This window comes from Euprymna scolopes, chromosome 41 (genome assembly GCF_053919585.1).
Source record: "Euprymna scolopes isolate OS-2025 chromosome 41, ASM5391958v1, whole genome shotgun sequence".
NCBI lineage: Eukaryota > Metazoa > Mollusca > Cephalopoda > Sepiida > Sepiolidae > Euprymna > Euprymna scolopes.
Window position 1 is genome coordinate 62,395,604 of NC_136522.1, and position 23,007 is coordinate 62,418,610.

At 31.3% G+C, this 23,007-nt stretch overlaps 1 protein-coding gene across 4 annotated transcripts in view; it reads left to right on the forward strand.

Moving 5' to 3' along the window:
- LOC145266548 (uncharacterized) overlaps positions 1-23,007 on the forward strand; it is a 122,534-nt gene that overhangs the window by 44,447 nt on the left and 55,080 nt on the right. For 2 of the 4 annotated variants that reach the window (XM_080122322.1, XM_080122323.1), the window contains exons 1-2: positions 4,303-4,468; positions 19,953-20,005. In XM_080122322.1, coding sequence (XP_079978448.1) covers positions 4,448-4,468; positions 19,953-20,005 — 74 coding nt within the window. In that variant the 5' untranslated portion in view covers positions 4,303-4,447. Of the gene's footprint in view, positions 1-4,278; positions 4,469-19,952; positions 20,006-23,007 lie in introns of those variants that run through there. The other 2 variants (XM_080122324.1, XM_080122325.1) reach the window with 2 other exon arrangements.

The window sequence follows — 23,007 nt, forward strand, 5'->3', positions numbered from 1 at the left end:
GTTTATATTAGATTTGAAGGCTACCATATTGTATTCAACCGGGAAGCATGCCGGTGGAACAGTGTTCCAAAATAATGTGGTGGTTTTCCGTTTTGTTCAGAAAATGATTAAAAGGATGAGGTTTTGGCGAAGCAGTTTCACTAAAAAATCAGAACTAATGAGTAAAAACGGTATAAAACACGTCCAGAACAATTTTTTTTGGGGGGGGGGATCTCTCGTAGCTCTAAAAAGTCAGCAATATGGCCCTCCATTTGAAAACTTTAGAGACCCCTGATCAAACATAAAATTAAGACAGAAGTATTTTATTCTGAATAGTTATTTCCTTTTCCTTAGCATTGGTCCATGTTGTTAAGAAGAAAAATTTGTAATTCGATTTAATTACAAAAAAACAACAACAAGCCGCACGTGCGTGTTCCCCCTCTGGTGCTGCATGTGAGATGACACCAAAAAACATAATGAAGAAATGATGAATGTGAGAAGTGTGAAAGGCCAACGATGCCTTCACATTTTCTCCAAGTTTCAGAAAAATCTAATGGATGGGGCAAAAGTTATGGGGTAAAAAGTGTATTTTGCAATTTGTGACCTCTTTTGAGCTCCTGGGAACGCCGAATCTCATTGAAAATAGACAAACAGTGCAGTTTCACGCATTAAGACATGTATATTTGAATTCAGCACCATAGAAAACCACAATATAGTCAGACATATCAAGTTTTTGTTGAAAAATATGAAAAAAAGAGCCACAAAAAAGGGCGTTTTTAGCACTGAATGTCCCCGGAGACGCGAACCAGAATTTTGCCAGGGTCACCCATACTGGATTTATATCAAGAACAATTGGCTCCACATTTTGGCCAAGTTTCAGAAAAATCTGATGGATGGATCAAAAGTTATAGGGCAAAAGTGTCATTTTTGGCCATTTTGGGTCATTTTTTACCTCTTTTGAGCCCCTGGGGATGCAACAGGAATTTTCGCAAAAACATTTTTTTACTGTGCACATCTATTTAATGAAATACAATTTGTGGCAAAATTTCAGGAAAAACCAATGGACGATTATCTGGCAATCGTCCGGACTAACGGAAGCACAGACGCACAAAAACATGGATGCACGGAAGCACAGACGCATGCACACCAGTGAAAACATAGGTCCCTCTACGATAAATCAAGGGACCAATATATATATAGATATTAATGACTCAAAATTGAAAAATTGAAACTTTGCAGGCATAAATAAACTAAACACATATCTTCCACACATACATTTATACGTTTAAGTACGTTAATTTTTAAAATTTTAATATGCATATGGACTTAGCTCAGATGGGAACAAATGACGTTGGAGAGCTACATGCTTTGGTTTCGATTCTAGTTAATGGCAACCAAGTCATATATTTTAAACTTTTGAAATAACTACTGTATATTGGGTACAATAGAATTATAGTGTATTGGTTTTTTTAATTTATATAGCTATAAAGGTGAAAGTGTCTGTCTGTCTGTGTGTGTGTCTGTGTACATTCCCCTACGCAATAACTCTGTCAATTTTCAGTCTACAGACTCAAAATTTGATGTACAGGGTAGTGAGATTTGGGAAAATCTTTGTAATCCATTTTCGGACAGAAATTTGGCTGTTATGGGGTCAAAGTTCAAGACCTTTGAGAACTCTACCAAACTCCTTCGCCAATTTCAGGTCTAAACACTTGAAATTTTAGATATAGGTTCCTTGGACATGGATCTAACTTAATAACTTGATTTGAGCCCAAAACAATAAATGTTAAGGGGTCATAATAGGGGTCAAATTTTAAAAAATTGACCGCTTTTTTTTTTTTTTTGCTCAACATACACCTCCAAACACCCGGGCAACGCCGGGCTGAAATGCTAGCATAATAATAAATATAAAATCTGCATAAATTAAAATATCTTATTTAACCAAAAAAATAATAAAAATAATCTCCACTCTTATATAAAAAGTTCATTTTGTGTGTGTGTGTGTGAGTTCCTTAAACACTTGTACCTCCTCGACGTAACTACCCCCGACAAACCCGACAAGCTACTAAGTCTCATCCTTTTACAGTAGAGATCCCTAGGTGCAAGAAAGCCTTTTACTCCAATAGTTTCTTCCCCAGAACTGCGGGTCTTTGGAACTCCCTTCCGAGATTCTGCTTTCCCAACTGCACTGATATGCAGAAGTTCAAGTGTAATGTTAACAAACATCTTTCTACTCATCTCCCTTCATAATGACCCCGCTAATTAAGTCTCTGATAGTAGCATAGTAGCCCCCTGCTTCAAAGTAGCACTGTGCCTTGTTTGGGGTGAAAATTGAATTAAAAAAAAAATAAAAAAAGGTTCTAAAACCTTAGAATTAGTGACTACTACTACTACTACTACTATAACAACAAACAAACAAACAGCAAACAAACACTAATAATATGTAATAGTTATTATGGTGACGATGCAGCTGGGATTGTTGTAAAAGTGGACTACTGGATATAGGTTAAGTTTGGAATGTAGAGCTTAGTGCGCTTTTGGAATTCACATGAAGTAATTTTGACATGTTATGAGATGAATTGTAAAATAAACACGCGCTTTGTTGTTTAAAGAAAGTATGTGTACAAACGAAACTTTTTTGGAAAAATACAACGAGTCGATTCGGAGAAAAAAAAAACGAGTGAACAAAAATTGATATCAAGTTATGAGGGCGTACTGTCCTTCGATCTCTTCGTGGGGCCCGGCATAAACGTATGATATCTAACGAAACAAGTGTCGACATATATCTTGTACTATTATATAAAAATCACTTGTGCGTGTGTGTGTGTTCCTTCCTCATAAGTTCTGAAACGGCCGAGCATATCTTTTGCAAATTTCACACGAAGCTAATTTATATGTCTGGCAGCGTTCTTAGATATGTTTTGTACAGAAATTCATCCGATAAGTATCGAAAATCGAAAATATCCGATCTTAAAAATAGTCTTTCTCTCTTATAAACAAAAAAAGAATTTTTACAAGGGAATATTTTACGTTACACCGGCCAAGGGTAATAATAAAATCTCAGCAAATCATTTCTTCTTAAAAAAAAAAAAAAAAAAAAAAAAATTAAGTGAATTGATTTGTGGCTTAAGCAAGATTAACAAGGATTAACTAACAGTGTGTGTATGTGAGTTCTTTCCTCATAGGTTCCGAAATGACTGAGGCTATCTTTTGCAAATTTCACACAAAGGTAATTTATATGTCTGGCAGTGTTCTTAGATATGCTATGTACAGAAATTCATCCAATAAATATCGAAAATCGAAAAAAAAAATCCGATCTTAAAAATAGCCTTTCTCTCTTATCTCTTATAGATGAAAAAAGAATAATTTTATCGGGGAATATTTTATGTTACACCGTCGAAGGGAAAATAATAAAATCTCAGCAAATCATTTCTTTTTAAAAAAACAGATATATCATCATCTGAAAATATTGCTCAGTGGAATGATCCCCTGTTCAAGCCTGGGTGTACCTCACCATTTTATTTTAATTTTTTCCTATTAATGAATTCAATTTATGATAAAAGAAGTACCATTTAACATTGCCGCAAATCATTCCTTCGTTTGCATATTTTAAAACTAAACATTAATCAGAAATTACTTTTCCAGGGCATTCGTCGTCAAGCCCGAACATCAGCTGACGTGATATTGTTAGCAAGCACATACGGAGGTTGATGAACGACATTATCATTATTATTTTTTAATTTCTTAATTTTTTTGCGAATTAGTCCACCGGGCAAATTATTCTTCGTAATATATAAGACTCAACAGAGGATTGATTCTATAATAATACATACGCAATCTGCAGAAATAAAAATATCATGTTTAATCATATTGTACGACCGGACAACGCCGAGTGTTCAGCTAGTAATATATAATAAATTTGACTCTAATTAGAAAAAAAAAAAAATTAGAAAGTAAAAAAAAAAATTAATAAGAAATTCGAAAAAAAAAACTAAGAAATAAAAAGTATATAATAAATAATAAATTTAATATATATATATTAAATAGATAATAGTATATAATAGTATATAATAGTATAATAGTATAAATATATAATAGTATATAATAGTATAATAGTATAAATATATAATAGTATATAATATAACAGTATATAATAGAACATAAATAATAAAAAAGTATAGAATAAATAATAAATTTGACTCTAATTTGAAAAAAAAAAAAAAATAAATAAATAACAAATAAAAAGTTAAATTTATTTTGAAATTTCGCTTTAATTCTTCTGTTTATCTTCCTTGCAAGATTTTCTCCAACCATGGAAATTTCGTATGACCAGAAAATAATTGGAACTTACAATCATGGCATCGATGCTGGAGATAATGGCATCGTTTTGAATATCACCGGAAGAAGGAACACAAGATATTCCTCAGGGATTCCACTAAAAATCGCCGAAGAATCATGAACATCAAACATGAAGGACAAAATAGAAACGGTAAGAATTTTAATCCACTAAAATAGAACGTTATTTTGTACGATTAAAAAAAAGTTGGACCCAAATAGTATTTAAGCTAACAAATCAAACCTTGCATCTAACTAACCAATTGTTATTTATATTATTTGGAATCTTTGGACTACTGTTTTCATCATGAGTGTCATTTTCACAACGTTTCGGTCGATATAACCTCTGACCTTCTTCAGGCATATTTTGTCGAATTCGAGAATGTTTCTGTTGAACTCCGGAATTTGGATGGAATTTTCAATGGAATATTTTATTTTTTTATTATTTCTTTCTTTTTTTTTACAAGGGAATCAGCACTTATCAAAGCCCATAAGCCACTCGAGGATAAGAGTTGCAGAGCGTACAGGGGTCAAAAGGATGCTATAGTAATCGTTAGAAGTGTAAATTTGGTAAAATTGGATTACTTAATGGAATGACTCATCAAGAACTTGTTTATGTTGGACTTGAAGAGGGCCATATTGTAGTCAGCTGGAAAGCAGGTAAACGGAAGAGAGTTTGATGTGCTGTCATAGATGGTAGTGTCGTCAGCAAAAATGTCTACGAATGATCTAAGGATGTGATTTGGAAGATCATTAATGTAGATCAGGAAGAGAGTTGGACCCAGGATGGACCCCTGAGGGACTCCAGCATTAATACTATGAGCTTCTGATTTCTGCCCATCAACCACTACTCTTATGAACCTATGAGAGAAAAAACATTTCCAGCTATACCATAGTTGGAGATCTTGTGAAGTAGACCTTTATGCCATACCCTATCAAATATTTCTATGTAGAAAAGTGCCCAGTTGAGGGTAAAGGAATTAATATTTTTGGCCAATTTTTCGATATTTGTCGTCCGAAAGGTTGAGCTTCAAAATGATAACGATCTCATGAAAATCCGTCGCCTCTGTTGAAAGTTTTAGGCATACATACAGACAGATGAGATTTATATAATAGATGGATGATGGGAGTTGAAGTTAAGATATTGTCCAGTGAAAGTTAGATTACCTAAATCCCTGATCAATGCAATCTAGGATATCTAGGAACGATAATTCCATTTTTTTTTTTTTTATAGAAATCGCTCCAGACAGGCATGTGGACACTTGATGTAAGGAGCTAAAATAATATTACTTTAAGGTCAAAAACTAGCCAACTATAAGTGTTTGGAGATCTGACCTATATAACAGCAATTCTTCACGTTTTACCAGACACATTGCTCATAAAATGTAGCGCTAGCTAAAGGAACATAATAACACATTATGTGCTGGTATGAAAAAAATTTATATTTTGTACTAGCAGGACCCGTTTCTTGGCGTTGCCCGGGGATATCCAAAAGTAAAGAGAAATCTGTTTAAAAATATGAATTGCTCAATATTGTGTATCAGCATTGCTTACTGAAAATATATTACAAAACCAGAACAGATTCGGTAAGAGACCCCCCCCCCAATAAACTATGCTTATCTGGGGCACCATCATATGTGAGTACTGTCAAATAGTGATGGTGGATAAATTGCCAGAGAAATTTTAACACAGAGAAATGTTATTTATGAAATAATTGAAAGTGGTTTGTTAGGTATTTATTACTCGAAGCAATCTTGGAAAAATAAATTGTTTTACCGAAACAAATGAAAATATTATCTGGCGTTAACTAACATAAGTATTTGTATAAGAAATTTATTCTGACCAGTAAAGTTGTTTTGTAGTTTAGGTGACTGAAATAGGATCTTAAACTTTTGATTTTATGAAGTAATACAGAAAAATGTACAGAAGTAAAAATTAGAAATTTTTAAACATTTTAAACTTCCTTACATATATCATTACTGAATTGTGTTTGTTAGATGATTAGATGTCATGAGAGGACATTTTCCTTTAAAAAATACGAAGAAATTACAATTTCTTACATAAATAATAATATAAAATATGATATAAATATAAAATAAATGTAAAAATATATAAATATAAATAATAATATAAAATTAATATGATATATAATAATATGAATTAATATAATATATAATAAAATTAAATATAACATAAATATAAAATAAATGTAAAATATATAAATGTAAATAATAATATAAAATTAATATAATATATAATAATATAAAATATATTATAAAATAAATGTAAAGATATATAAATATAAATAATAAAATAAATTAATATAATATATATAATAAAATTAAATATAACATAAATATAAAATAAATGTAAAATATATAAATATAAATAATAATATAAATTAATATAATATATAATAATATAAAATATAATATAAAATAAATATATAAATATAAATAATAATATAAATTAATATAATATATAATAAAATTAAATATAACATAAATATAAAATAAATGTAAAAATATATAAATATAAATAATAATATAAAATTAATATAATATATAATAATATAAATTATAATATAAAATAAATGTAAAAATATATAAGCATAAATAATAATATAAATTAATATAATATATAATAAAATTAAATATAACATGAATAAAAAATAAATGTAAAAATATATAAATATAAATAATAATATAAAATTAATATAATATATAATAATATAAAATATAATATAAAATAAATGTAAAAATATATAAGCATAAATAATAATATAAATTAATATAATATATAATAAAATTAAATATAACATGAATAAAAAATAAATGTAAAAATATATAAATATAAATAATAATATAAAATTAATATAATATATAATAATATAAATTATAATATAAAATAAATGTAAAAATATATAAGCATAAATAATAATATAAATTAATATAATATATAATAAAATTAAATATAACATGAATAAAAAATAAATGTAAAAATATATAAATATAAATAATAATATAAAATTAATATAATATATAATAATATAAAATATAATATAAAATAAATGTAAAAATATATAAGCATAAATAATAATATAAATTAATATAATATATAATAAAATTAAATATAACATGAATAAAAAATAAATGTAAAAATATATAAATATAAATGATATAAAATTAATATAATATATAATAATATAAAATATAATATAAAATAAATGTAAAAATATATAAATATAAATAATAATATGAATCATTATAATATATAATAATATAAAATATAATATAAATATAAAATAAATGTAAAATATATAAATACAAATAATAATATAAAATTAATATGATATATAATAATATAAAATTAATATGATATATAATATAAAATTAATATAAAATATATTATAATAAAAAATAGGACATAAATATAAAATAAATGTAAAAATATATAAGTATAAATAATAATATGAATTAATATAATATATAATAAAATGAAATATAACATAAATATAAAATAAATGTAAAATATATAAATATAAATAATAATATAAATTAATATAATATATAATAATATAAAATATGACATAAATATAAAATAAATGTAAAAATATATAAATATGGACAATAATATAAAATTAATACAATATATAATAATATAAAATATAGCATAAATATAAAATAAATGTAAAAATATATAAATAATAATATAAAATTAATATATTATATAATAATATAAATTAATATAATATATCATAATATAAAATAAAACATAAATATAAAATAAATGTAAAAATATATAAATATAAATAATAATATAAAATTAATATGACATATAATAATATAAAATATAACAAATATAAAATAAATCTAAAAATATATAAATATAAATAATAATATAAAATTAATATAATATATAATATAAAATATAATATGAAATAAATATAAAAATATATAAATGTAAATAATAATATAAATTAATATAATATATAATAATATAAAATATAACATGGATATAAAATAAATATAAAAATATATAAATATAAACAATGATACAAAATTAACATGATATATAATAATATAAAATTAATATAAAATACATTATAAAAAATATAACATAAATATAAAATAAATGTAAAAGTATATAAATATAAATAATAATATAAAATTAATATAATATATAATATTATGAAATATAATATAAAATAAATAAAAAATATATAAATAATAATATAAGATTAATATAATATATAGTGATATAAAATATATTATATAATAGATAATTATATAAAATGTTTACTATTAAAATACATTACATTACAATTAGAAAATAAAAAGATTATTTTTAAGCTTTTCTGGAGAGTTCTAAAAATAGAACAGAAAAGTGTTCTTTTTCCGAGGGCTCCAGAAAGTCTCAAGTTGTAGTGTTCTATTTTAGAGATTCTAGAAAGTTCCATCCACAACGACTATAAATATATGTTAATAGCGTCATAACTTCTGTTATTAAATCAGGTTTTTAGAAGGAATGCTATTTTGGGGCGACCTTTCAATTATTTATGGATGGCCTATTTTTTCCTGGGATAAAATCCGGTTGCAAGGAATTCCCGAAATATGCATATTACAAACACCCTAACAAAGAACTGGACTCTTGGTAAATATTGATTTTCTGATCTTATATTCTGACCAAAGTAATATATTATTATTTCTCAGACTCGATTATTATGTACATTGTGTAAAAGCTACATTAGCCTAAAACCAGATTTATTTCTGTACACTCTTTTTTCTTGTAAATATTTTTTTTAACTGTTTACTGTTCAATAAAATCTTTCATTTTTCTCTTTAACTCCTTTTCTATTTTATTTTTTTTTCAATATTTGTTGCGTGTTTTCCCCAAGACATTTTCTTGCATGTAACATTAGAAGACGGTTGTTTGCTGTTCGCTTGAGTCAAATCTATATTCAGTCAATAAGTAGATATAAATATGAAATTACATAAGTTAAATGAGGTTTTGTAAGCAAATGTGTTTATGGAATGGAGTATTGGCTTTGTTATTGGAATAAATCTTTTGGGTAGGCAATATTTGATGTACCTCCTGGTGCTAATATATAAAACCATCTTCGGATTATTTATCTTTCACCAGACTATCCATTCACGTGTAATCACCTTTTTCTTTACCATATTCCCTCTGATTTACTTTTTTGTTATCAAGTAAGATCTTTGACTTACTTGTTGTTTCATCAAATACTTTTGTATGCAAAATCCGATCCCGCATTTTGCTAATTCCTACCTTCTGACGAGAAGGGAAGTATTTCTTCAAAACTCTGTGGATTAAGGACTATCCACTTATCAAGTGTCTCCTTTAAATATGTTTTTAACTCTTTTTCAAAGTGTTTTTTTTAACATATTTTATTAACTGTTTGTTTTTTAACATGTTTTATTAACTGTATATATATATATATATATATATATATATATATATATATATATATATATATATATATATATACTTCAGCATAATCGTATTTAACAATCAGTTGGTATGGAAACCTGTGATTAAAAGATTTACAAAATATTACTGGCAGTAATATTCTATAAGTATTATCCCATCTAAATAAGAATTGCTAGATAGAGCAAATAAATTGGTTGTAGTGATTCAATGAATTTCAAAAAAACTTTTTGAAATGAAATGTTTGAGTTTCATATCAAAGAATCTTTATTCTAAGCAAGACAAAGACTACTTTAGAAATTTAATCTCCTTAACCTATAGGGTTCGATGTCTAAATATTTATTAATTTATAAATATTTGCTAATATTTTCTCCTCTGATTAGCTAGTAGACATCGAAACCCTATAGGTTAAGGAGATTAAATTTCTTAAGTATTCTTTGTCTTGCTTAGAATAAAAATTCTTTAATATGAAACTCAAAAATTTCATTTCAAAAAGTTTTTTTTTAATTCATTGAATCACTACAATCAATCAATCAATCAATATATATATATATATATATATATATATATATATATATATATATATATATATATATATATATATTTAAATAAGGGAGTAGTCACCAACAATGTGTATTTTTTAACATTAACATTATAAGATACACATTGTTGGTGACTACTCCCTTATTTAAATATACATCTTTCTTTCGTTGGAATTTATTAACCCATTTTATACATATATATATATATATATATATATATATATATATATATATATACATACAAGTTAGAAAAGCATTTCATCCAATACATGAAAATTGTTAAACAGAATGTTTTTTACTATAGGCTTTAAAAATGGAGGTACAAGATTCAATTTGAAATTTATTTATCTTCAAAGTGCACTTTTATAAATTTTACAATGTAAGGTATAAAAATTTAATTTAAATTGAATCAAAAAATAACCTTGGATTCATTTTATGTAATGTACATTCTGTTGCAATTTAAAAACATTATCTTTCATCTAGCAAATAATGATATAGATATAACATTTTCAATGATTTTTTTAAAATTGCAACAAAATGTACATTACATAAAATAAATCCAAGGTAATTTTTTGATTCAATTTAAATTAATTTTTTATATCTTACTTTGTAAAATTTATAAAAGTGCACTTTGAAGATAAATAAATTTCAGATTGAATCTTGTACCTTTATTTTTAAAGCCTATAGTAAAAACATTTTGTTTAACAATTTTCATGCCTGGGATGAAATGTTTTCTAACTTGTATCTTATCTTTTTAAGATTATATTTTAAAACTCTCCTTCTCTCTATTTCAGTTTGTATTTCTCCTCACACCACAACTCATTTTTGCAACCCCCTCTTTGTATTATTACAGGTCTGAATATTCTCTGTTTCAGTTTGTATTTCTCCTCACACCACAACTTATTTTTGCAACCTTCTCTTTGTATTATTACAAGTCTGAATATCCTCTCTGTTTCAGTTTGTATTTCTCCTCACATCACAACTCATTTTTTCCAACTCCCTCTTTGTAATAGAGGTCTGAATAATGAGAAAATCTGAATTTTTTTAACAAAAACTTAAAAATAACTTTTTTAGATTAAATTTTTTTAAACTTCTTTCAGAATAGAAAATCTTTAAAATTTAATAAGGAACATATTTCATATAGGTTTCATTAACAAATATTCAGTACATAACGAGAAAAATAAAGATGAAAATTTCAAAAGGACTGTATAACTGGTTACGGTCAATAGTAGTCCTCGCCAGCGAAAGTCTTTGTTATTGTTATTCTATTATTATTTAAAACATTTTGTGTCCTGCTCTTTCGCGCAAGGACTAATACACACACACACACGCGCGCATTTATATATGTTGTGGGACGCCTACCCGTGAATATCCTACATAGAACTGTCCATGGCTAAAGCATTTCGGCTAACATTCACATTTGTGGTGACTTCAATGTCCATAATGTGGAATGGCTGACCCACTCAAATAAAACCGATGACGAGGAGAGGTTTTGTCATGATTTTGCCATTGCCTATGACCTCACTCAGATTGTTCACGAACCCACCCGTGTGCCCGATACTACCAGTCAATATGCAAGCCTTCTAGACCTTTTCCTCACAACTTCCCCTGAGCTGTGTTCATGTTCCATTCTATCTCCTCTGGGATCCTCTAACCACTCTGTTGTATCAGTTAAGATAAAAATGAAATGTAATAAGTCTTCAGACGTACCTCTCCACCGTACTGTATATCGATACTCTATGGCTGACTGGGATAGCTTCCGTACATTCATATCTGACCTACCTCAGCAGTTTAAAAAGGATGTGTCCTCTATAGTATCAGACCTGACCGAATGGTTAATTGTAGGCATAGACCAATTCATACCATCCAAAGAATTCCAACAAAACCTAACAGCCAGCCATGGATCTCCCCTGAATGTGCTGCTGCCAGAAATCACTTTTTCCATAGCTATTAACGTAATAGATGTACTGAGACTAAAGCTGCTTTCAGGACTGCCAGCAACCACTGTAAAAGAGTAATAAAAAATGCAAGAGAGCTATATGCTCAGTCTGTTAAATCCAAAGTAGCTGAGCAGCGGCTTGGTTCCCACCACTTCTGGCAAATAGCAAACAGGATCTTGAACAGAAGCATGCGTTCTATCCCAACTATTATCAATGGACCTGAGGTCATCTCGTCAGCATCAGACAAGGCCAGACTATTTGGCAAGAACTTTGCAGCTAATTCTACCCTATGCGACAATGGCCATCAATTCCCTGTATTTCCTCCTATAACAGACAACACAGTATGCAACATACAAATATCTGTGCATGAGGTCGCCAAGCTAATCAAGAACCTTGATTCCAGAAAAGCAATTGGCCCTGATGGCATTCCAGTTATAGTGCTGAAAAAGCTCCAACCAGAACTTTCCCCCATACTTACAAAACTGTTTAAGTGTTGCCTTAAGGAGAAGTGCTTTCCAACACCCTGGAAAACCCCATCAGTATGCCCTGTATTTAAGAATTCAGGTGAAAATCATTTCCCTCTCAGTACAGACCAATAAGTCTCCATTGTGTCATGAGTAAGTTGTTGGAATCCATATTAAATAAAGAAGTAGTCAACCACCTCAACAGAAACAACCTTCTTAGTGACATGCAATATGGTTTCCGCTCTGCAAGATCTACAGCAGATGTGCTAACGGTTATATTACATAGGATTAGTGAATCTCTTGACAAAGGCTTCCTTTCCAGGGCAATTGCTCTTGACATATCAAAGGCCTTTGATAAGGTATGGCATAAGGGCCTACTTCACAAGATTTCCAGCTACTGTATTACTGGAAATGTTTTCTCAATCATTAAATCATTTCTCTCTGATAGGTTCATAAGAGTAGTGGTTGATGGACAGAAATCAGAGCCCACAGTATTAATGCTGGAGTCCCCCCCTGGGCCCAACTCTCTTCCTGATCTACATCAATGATCTCCCAAAACACATACTTAAATCATTAGTTGACATGACCATCTATGGCAACACATCAAAGGCCGTGAATGACAAAGTTCTCTCTAATTCTCTCTCCTCTGATCTTGAGCATGTGGTACAATGGGGGAAGAGGTGGCTGGTCACTTTTAATGCATCCAAAACCAAGCTTCTATCTTTACATCATCAATGCTCTGATCCCCATCTGGCATCAATTGAAATGGATGGCTCTCGTCTTGAGGAGGCTCCATGTTTCGACAAGCTTCTGGGTTTGACCTTTACTCCTGATCTGAAATGGAACACGTACATCAAATCTGTTGCCAGGGACGCTGGGAAAATGGTGGGATCCTTCTACCGCTCCAGAAGATATCTCACTACTGATGCAATTCTCTATCTCTATAAAAGCCAAGTACGTCCAAGGATGGAGTACTGCTGCCACATCTGGGCAGGAGCTGCTAAAAACAGCCTATCCTGCCTTGACAGAGTACAAAATAGACTTCGTGGTTTAGTGGGGGATGCCCTTTTCTCTTCCCTGCAACCTCTCTCCCACAGAAGAGATGTTGCGAGCCTGTCTTTGTTTTATCGTTATTTCCATGGCAAGTGCTCGTCTGAACTCCAATCTCTCGTCCCCCCCCTCACCAATCTTTCACGAGAAACACCCGTCTAGCTGAAACTACTGTCAATAATTTTCCCCACTCTTTATCTGTGCCTAAATCCAAACGTAGATTCCATGAGCAGAGCTTCTTTCTCAGAAGTGCACGATTGTCGAACTCTCTTCCGTTCGCCTGTTTCCCACCTGACTACAACTTGGATGTCTTCAAATCCAACATAAACAAATTCCTGACAAACCGCCCCCTTAAGTAAGACACTCTATCAAATCTCCAATACTAATGATTACTACAATACTATCTCATTGATTACTGTACACGCAATAACCCTTATCCCTGAGTGGCCTCTGGGCCTTGATAAGTGGTGACCCCCATGTAATAAAAAAAAAGAAAAAGTAAGTTGAGACCAATCACTGCCAAGGATTGTCCGTGGGACTTGATTGTTATGGTAAACCGTAATTTAATTGCCTAAATCAAAACATAGATTCCATGAACAAAGCTTCTTTCTTAGAACTGCACGCCTGTGGAAATCTGTTCTGTCTGCCTGCTTCCCACCTGACTACAACTTGGATGTCTTCAAGTCCAACGTAAACAAATTCCTGATGAACCGCCCCCTTAAGTAGACACTTTAAATATCCACACTAACGTACTGTACTTACAATAACCCCTATCCCTGAGTGGCTTCCAGGCTTTGATAAGTTGTGACCACCTTGTAAAAAAAAAAAAAATTGGAAGTGAATTCTTTTACATTAAATTGTAGAATTCTGTAGTGTATTGTGCAGCATAGTTATCATTGAGAGTAGAAAAAAGGGTAAGTTGAGGCCAATCACTGCCAAGGATTGTCCGTGGGACTTGATTGTCATGGTAAACCATAATTTAATTGGGAAATGAATTCTTTTACATTAAATTGTAGATTCTGACAAAATAATGGGTAGTCTGGGAATGAATGTCAATTCACCCTTAGCCACACTAGTTAATATGACAGCTTCCAAGACATGAGGTTGCATGGGTTTAACACACAATCTTGTTCCATTGCATAGTCATGGAACATCAAGATTCTGGAGTAACATAACCAGTTTTCAGCTCTAATCTGTGTGGTGGCGGTTATTCTTTTGAATTTCAAAATTCTGTAGCGTATTGTGCAGCATAGTTATCATTGAGAGTAGAATCAAGAGAACTGAAAGTTTGTACTTCATCTGGAATTTCGTAAAGCATGTATTGTGATAAAAAAATATCAAGAGGCAATGGTGGCACACTTCCAACTCTACGTTCTGCAATAAAAAAAACTGCAAAGCACAATGCACAGCTGCCGCAACTTGCCATTTCAATAATAAAGTCCAAAATCTGCTTACAACACACAACACCCTGCTGACACAACTCGACATTTCAATAGTCAAGTCCCAAATCCATCTTCTGAAAAATGTCTCTTCATTGATATCCAACCGGAAGCATCTCATCTGCATATTGAGAAAGTAAAAATAAAAAGGCGGCCATTTCTTTTTTCTTTTTCTTTTCTCTTCACTTCTTCTGTCTGCACGAGATCTCACAGGCTGCTGAAAGAATAGGTTTGTCACAAATGAAATTATTTAAATCACATGTATCATGTCATTTTAGGAGGTAGAAATGCTCTTTCCGTTAGCCAATGAGAATGCACATAGTTTTCAGCCACATCCAGGTAAACTATGCCACTAAGTTCTCTGAATTATCAAACGACTGACCCAATGCTTAGAATAATAACAATCTTGCCATGTAAAAGAAACAAAGAAAAAACTGTCAATGCTTATTTTTTTTATTTTTACACAGGAATTACCACTTATCAAGGCCTGGAGGCCACTCGAGGATAAGGGTCAATGGGTATACATTAGTCAATGTGATTATAGCGTAGTAAACATAAGTAGTGGGAATTTTGTAAATTGGATTACTTAGGGAGACGGTTCATCAAGAACTTGTTTACATTGTACTTGAAGACAATCAGATTGTAGTCAGCTGGAAACAGGCAATTGGAAGAGAGTTCCACAGGCGTGCAGTTCTAAGAAAGAAGCTTTGTTCATGGAATCTGCATTTAAGTTTAGGCACAGATAAAGAGTGGGGGAAATTATTGATAGTGGTTTTGGCTAGAAAATACTATGCTGAAATATAACACTATTATTTTGAAAGCCAGTCTTAATATGGAGAAGGGGAGAGTGTTTTGTAACTATTCTGTGCTTGAATGTAATGATTAAAAAAAAAAACAATTATTATTATTATTATTGTTTTTGTTGTTGTTGTCATTGTTATAATTATAATTTTTATTGTTATTATTAATGTTATTATAATTATTAGCAAGACCTGTGGAAATTCCACAGGGGACTCATTCATATGTGATATATATTGATGTTGCCATTCTGTGGATGTTCAGCGTAAATGGAGACTCTCTGATATTATTGTAGCTCTTTTGTTAAAATTGCAAAAGTATTTATCTAAGGTAGCAGGAACGCTCGGCATAGCCCGGTTGTAAAATACGCTTAAATATGATATTTTAATTCTTGCAGATTTCATATATATTGTTATAAGGTTAATGTTCTATCGATTTTAAGATATTATAAAGTTGCGATTTAAAAATTAAAAGATATATCCATATGACTTGGGTGCATCAGCTTGAATCGAAACCGAAACCAAAACTTATGAAGAATTCTTGATAAAATTATTTACAAAAAAATAAAAATACATTATGGAGTGCCATCAGTTATAATCGAAACTGAAACCAAAACTTATGAAGAATTCTTGGTAAAATTATTCATTACAAGAAATGGAAGACCATAACAATTAAATGACATTCACTCGGATTTAAGCGTGACACACAAAATAAATAACACACACGCTATCCTATTAATATATAGATAATAAAGCAATAAAAGAATCGCTTTTGGCATCGGAAAATAGGCACAAATTTAATATATAGATTACTAGCATGGGTTCCCGGCGTTGTCCGGGTATGTAGAGGTGTATGCTGAACAAAAAAACAAAAAAAAAAACAAAAAAAACGGTCAATTTTTTTAACTTTGACCCCTATTATAACCCCTTAAAATTTATTGTTTTGGGCTCAAATCAAGTTATTAAGTTAGATCCATGTCCAAGGGACCTATATCTAAAATTTCAAGTGCGTAGACCCAAAATTGTCGGAGGAGTTTGGTAGAGTTCTCAAAGGTCAAATCGTTGAACTTTGACCCCTTAACAGCCAAATTTCTGACCGAAAACCAATTACATAGATTTTCCCAAATCTCAGTACCCCGTATATCAAATTTCGAGTCTGTAGACTAAAAATTGACAGAGTTATTGCATAGGGAAATGTACACAGAGACACAGATACACAGACATGTTCACTTTTATAGATATACTAGCATGGGCGCCCGGCGTTGCCCGGGTGTTTGGATGTGTATGTTGAGCAAAAAAAAAAAAAAAAGTTGTAGTAGGAAGGCAGGCTCGAACCCGTACCGTAAAGGAGGTAAAGAACGGGGTAAAACCTAACTTTTATGCTGTTACGACCACTGCCAAACCAGAAGTGACATATTTAAAACTTAAGGCTAGACAATCTAAAGGAGAGGATAACTTTAAAAAATATTGGCGAAAAAAGTGACTCCCACCCCTGTAGAAAAGTGCCTAGTTGAAAGGGAAGATATTAATGTTTTTAGCCAATTTTTCGATATTTGTCGTATGAACGATCGAACTTTAAAACGATACTGATCTTGGTAAAATCCGTCGCCTCTATTGAAAGTTTAAGGCAGATATGCAAACAGACATACATACATACATTTATATATTGGTAACTAAAAATTTTCGACCCAAAGTGATGAAAAAGCTTGCCCTATCTCTGAATACTCTTTATGTAAAATTTCAAATATTTAGACCAGAAATTGTCTGAGTAATTTGGAAGAGACCGCAGAGGTCAATTTTTTTTAACTTTGACCCCTATTATGACCCCTTAAAATTTATTGTTTTGGGCTCAAATCAAGTTATTAAGTTAGATCCATGTCCAACGAACCTATATCTAAAATTTCAAGTTCGTAGACCCAAAATTGTCGGAGGAGTTTGGTAGAGTTCTCAAAGATCAAATCGTTGAACTTTGACCCCTTAATCGCCAAATTTCTGGCCAAAAGCCAATCACATCGATTTTCCCAAATCTCAGTAAACTGTCTATCAAATTTTTTGTCTGTAGACTAAAAATTGACAGAGTTATTGCGTAGGGAAATGTACACAGACACACAGATACACACACAGACACTTTCACTTTTATATATATATATAGATAGATAGATTTTGAAACCCAGTTTGAACATACTTGACTCATTGTCTTTAGATTTTGGTTTCGATCTTAGTTTGAGTATTTTTTTTTTTTTTACTTACTGTTTAGAAAAAAAAACAACTTAATACGTGCATATGCATGTCTAAGTTTCTTTCCATTTTTTTTTTTTACTTCATTTGTTAAAGGAATTTAACATTACGTTTAATACACCCCGGTATTTCTGTTTATGATAAATAAGAAACCTGCATTAAATTTAAATATAATATTTACGCGTATTTTACTATTGGGTAACGCCAGGCCACCTGCTAGTATTATATAAATGCGCACATCTTATAAAGGTCTTTTAGATGCCTTTTTTTTTTCTTTACTGTTTTTCCACCCGAGACAAGGCATATTGATATTTTGAACGTAAAGGGTTACTATTTGGGATCATGCCTTACAAGGGACTGTAGGGGAGTTGAGCAGCGAGATGTCCATATTACATTTAAACTTCTGTAAGTTAGCACAATCAGGGAAGCTGGAAACAGGGAGGGAATTCCAATGTCTAGCCATCTGAGGGGGAAAAAACAATTAGAGTAGAAGGCTTTCTGACATCTATCGTTATTTCCATGGCAGATGCTCGTCTGAACTCCAATCCCTGGTCCCCCCTCGCCAATCTTTCATGAAAAACACCCGTCTAGCTGAATCCACTGTGAAAAATTTCCCCCACTCTATATCTGTGCCTAAATCAAAACGCGGATTCCATGAACAAAGCTTCTTTCTTAGAACTGCACGCCTGTGGAACTCTGTTCCGTCTGCCTGCTTCCCTCAGGACTACAACTTGGATGTCTTCAAGTCCAATGTTAACAAATTCCTAATGAACCGCCCCCTTAAGTAAACACTTCATCAAATCTCCACACTAACGTAATGTACTTGCAATAACCCTTATCCCTGAGTGGCTTCCGGGCCTTGATAAGTGGTGATCACTGTGTAAAAAAAAAAAAAAAAAGAAGGAATATCAACAGTGAAGGGATTAGATTTTGTTGTTGTCGGGTTAGTTAGGAGTATGTACCTCGAGGGGGCACAAGGGCAATGAGTTCATCAGAGCACATTCCATCAAAGTACTTGACTTGTAAAACGGACACAGTGATGCGAAATTGAAGCGATGGGACAGAGGCTAGAGCTTGGTTGATAGTGCAGGACCTATTAGATTTGAAATTCATTTTTGGACCCTGTCTAAGAGTGAGAGACTAGCTGTAGATGCACAATGCATGAGCAAATGATGGCTTTGTAAAGATATAGGATACTTTATTTAATATAATTTTCTAACATGGTATAGGAAGCCCACATTCTTTGCGGCAGCCTTGGCAATGTTTTTGATGTATTTCTTCTAATTCATGTTGCCTGTGAATATGAAGCCAATGAGTTTGAACAATAAGAACTCACCTCATTAGAAGAGAGGCAACATTCTTTATGCATGTTTCTACTCCATGGCACAGCCTACTAGGGGAGGTAGTGACGATGTTTATCATATCCAAGTTTAAAGTTTAAACATTTCATTTGAATTTTGTTTCTTTCACCTTAATAGCCATATTATTCTACCAATAATATTTCCCTTCATTCCTGACCAGTGGCAATCATTTTCTTTCTGATTTTAAATGCATATTCTTATTTATCATCTTTTCACCATGTTCTTTAAAATAAAAAAAAATGTTTTTGATTCAGTTACTTTAAGAAAATACTTATTCTACATAGGAAGATTATTATTATCATACCAATTATTCTTTCTAACCACTAACAATTCTGTTTCTTTTTCTTCTTCATTTGCAGATAAAAAGCTTGATTAGGCTGAAGCCTTTCAAACGATACACCGAAGAAACTTTGTGAGTAACCACTTCAAATATTGCAATCTTACAATATAGTTAATTGTTGTTAATTAAAAGTTGGTTGCAATACAAAGTTATCTTCTCATTGACCAGGTGCCTTAAATACGTTTGTAGACTTTTTCGTATGAGCACTTTTATTGATAATAAACACATGAAATTCTAGTCCTCTTTAAAGTAATCTCCTTCGGCTGCAATGCACTTTTATCATTCCAACAACTTCTGGCAGGCCCCATGGAAGTCCTCTTGTGTGAGCATCTCAATGACCCTCACCACAGCCTCTTTCATCTTCTCAATTGTCTCATAACGACAGCCTCCCTTGAGTTTAGGGAATAACCAAAAGTCACAGGAAGCAAGGTCTGGACTATAGGGAGGATGAGGAACTATTTTGATGCTCACTTTGGTCAAATAGTCTGTGACAAGGATGGAGTTGTGGATTGCACCCTTGGGACAAACTTTGCGCAAATCTTCCATATCTTCAGTTCCTTGTGAATAAGTGTGTGTACAGTTCCCACACTGACATCAAACTGTTCACTTATTGTCTCTATAGACACATGACGGTCCTTATCCATGAAATTCTTTATTTGACCAATCAACTCCAGTGTTCTGACTTCCTTACTTCTCCCACACCTTTCATCATCCCTCACAGACTCCTTGCCTTCCTTGAATTTCTTATGCCACTTAAAAACTGATGCTTGATTCATGCAAGATGGTCCAAAGCAATCTGAAGCATTCCATACGTTTCTGTGGCATTTTTTTTTCAAGTTTATAATAGAATTTTATTGCATATCCTTCTTCTAAAGTGTCCTCACGTCCAGATTGCATTGTTGAAATTCACCGGCTGTTGACTTAATTACGAAAGATAATGTCTCTTAAGTAGCCTCCATTCTCAACTTTGCAAAGTCAAGCTCTTTCTAAGCTATTCTTTATGACAATTCTTAACATCGGAAGTTGTAGGGAAAGAATTTCCTGTCGTATGTTTGACTTAAGTAGGGTGTATTCCAATTCTTACTGTATCTGTTCTTTTGAACCTGAAATCATAAAAAAATGGCCAGTCTTCTCATAAGATATATAGCAATAGCATACTGAACTTTCAAGAGTCTACAGCAATTTTAAATGCTTGTACAAAAAAAAAAAAAGCCTTAGAACTAATTGTCTTGTGTTCTCACTTGCATCACCATGGTCAGATAGAGGATCCATATTGTAATATTTCGGGAAACTTCCCTTTGTCAGACATGTATTCAACTTTAAAACATGCATGTTATGACTATAGTTAGCAGTCATGAAACAAAATTGATTTTCAATATGGCTAATTTATATTGCTGCTTTATCTGTTTGGGATCATCTTATAAATATTGATACTAATATTTATTTGGACTTTATGTTTACAGTATTATTAAACCTGTATTCTTATGGTATCTCAGTATTTCATTTAAATTATATATGTATATATATATATATATATATATATATATATATATATATATATATATATATAATTATTTCCACAGCCAAAGAATGCCACAGCTCACAAGAGCCATGACAGCCAACGAACCGGAAGTCTAAGACTCGAGTTTCACCCTCATTTGGGCTCATCAGTCAGATATATCCACACCCAGGATTTGAAACCCGAGCCTCTTGCATGTGAGGCAAACATTGTCAACTGAGCAAACACCCTGCACACAAGAAATCCTATTAACCAACACAGATCGTGATGAAATTAAGCTGTTGAATGGACCTACTTCATCTCGACAAGGTTCATGGTTATCCCTACTTGTGAGACATCAGCTTGGGGTTATCAGCTGGTTGACCTCTTGAGCGTATATATTGCAAGAATCATATTATATATAGAAATAAATGAAATAAAGTTTATGCAAGTAAGTTTTTAGTATAAAAATTAATTAGGAAAGTAATGGACCTTTTGTATATAATTGTTAAAATGTTTTTGACCATAATGAGGCGATGACACCAATGATTTCAACAATCGCTTTTATAACCACAGTTATAGCAACCAACCAATCAGAAGTTTAAATGTTACAATAAACAATGTTGAATTTTGGATTAAGCTCAGTTTGCCATTGGCCCGTGTCTCAAAACAACTCAATATCGAAACTGCACTCAGTATTGGAACTGCATTGATTTTTCGCCGCCATCTTTGTTACTAGGAATTACTTAACACTCAAGATCGGGACTACATTGATTCTTCAATTTGATTTACTGCCGCCATCTTTGTTCAACATAATGTCTCAACACTTAACAATAATAATCAAATTGTGAACAAACATGCAAACAAACAGACAGAAATATGAATTTATATATATAGATATATACAGGGTGGCCCATAAGTCACTTTACAGTTTGAAAATTGAATAACATTTTCTTAAATTGTATTTAATTCTTTTTTTTTATTACACAGTGTAGAGTGTGGAAATTTGTTTTGACTTAATTACGAAAGATAATGTCTCTTAAGTAGCCTCCATTCTCAACTTTGCAAAGTCAAGCTCTTTCTGAGCTATTCTTTATGACAATTCTTAACATCGAAAGTTGTAGGGAAAGAATTTCCTGTCGTATGTTTGACTTAAGTTCTTGAATGATTCGAGGCTTATTTGCATACACTTTGTCTTTAAGCCAAAAGTCTGGTGCTGTCAAATTAGATGAATGTGGAGGCCATTCAAAATCGAAATTTCCAGAGATTTTTCGATCCTGAAACATCACAGTTAACAACTGTATGTGCTCCATTTTGTTGCCACTAATACCCTGGCATGTTTACTAACTGAGGTTGAACAAATTCAATAGCATATCTCTATATCTCTCAGCAGTTACAATCACAACATTTTTATTTGAATCTTCAAAGAAGAAAGGCCCAAAGAAGACGTGCAAAGAGGAAAGCACCCCCATGTGCTTGTGTCATGCGGTTATACAACTTACCTTCGAATGGGGGAGAAAGTTGTCAGTGATGAATTGTAGCTGAACCTTTGCGTATTGTATTTGGTTTATTTTGT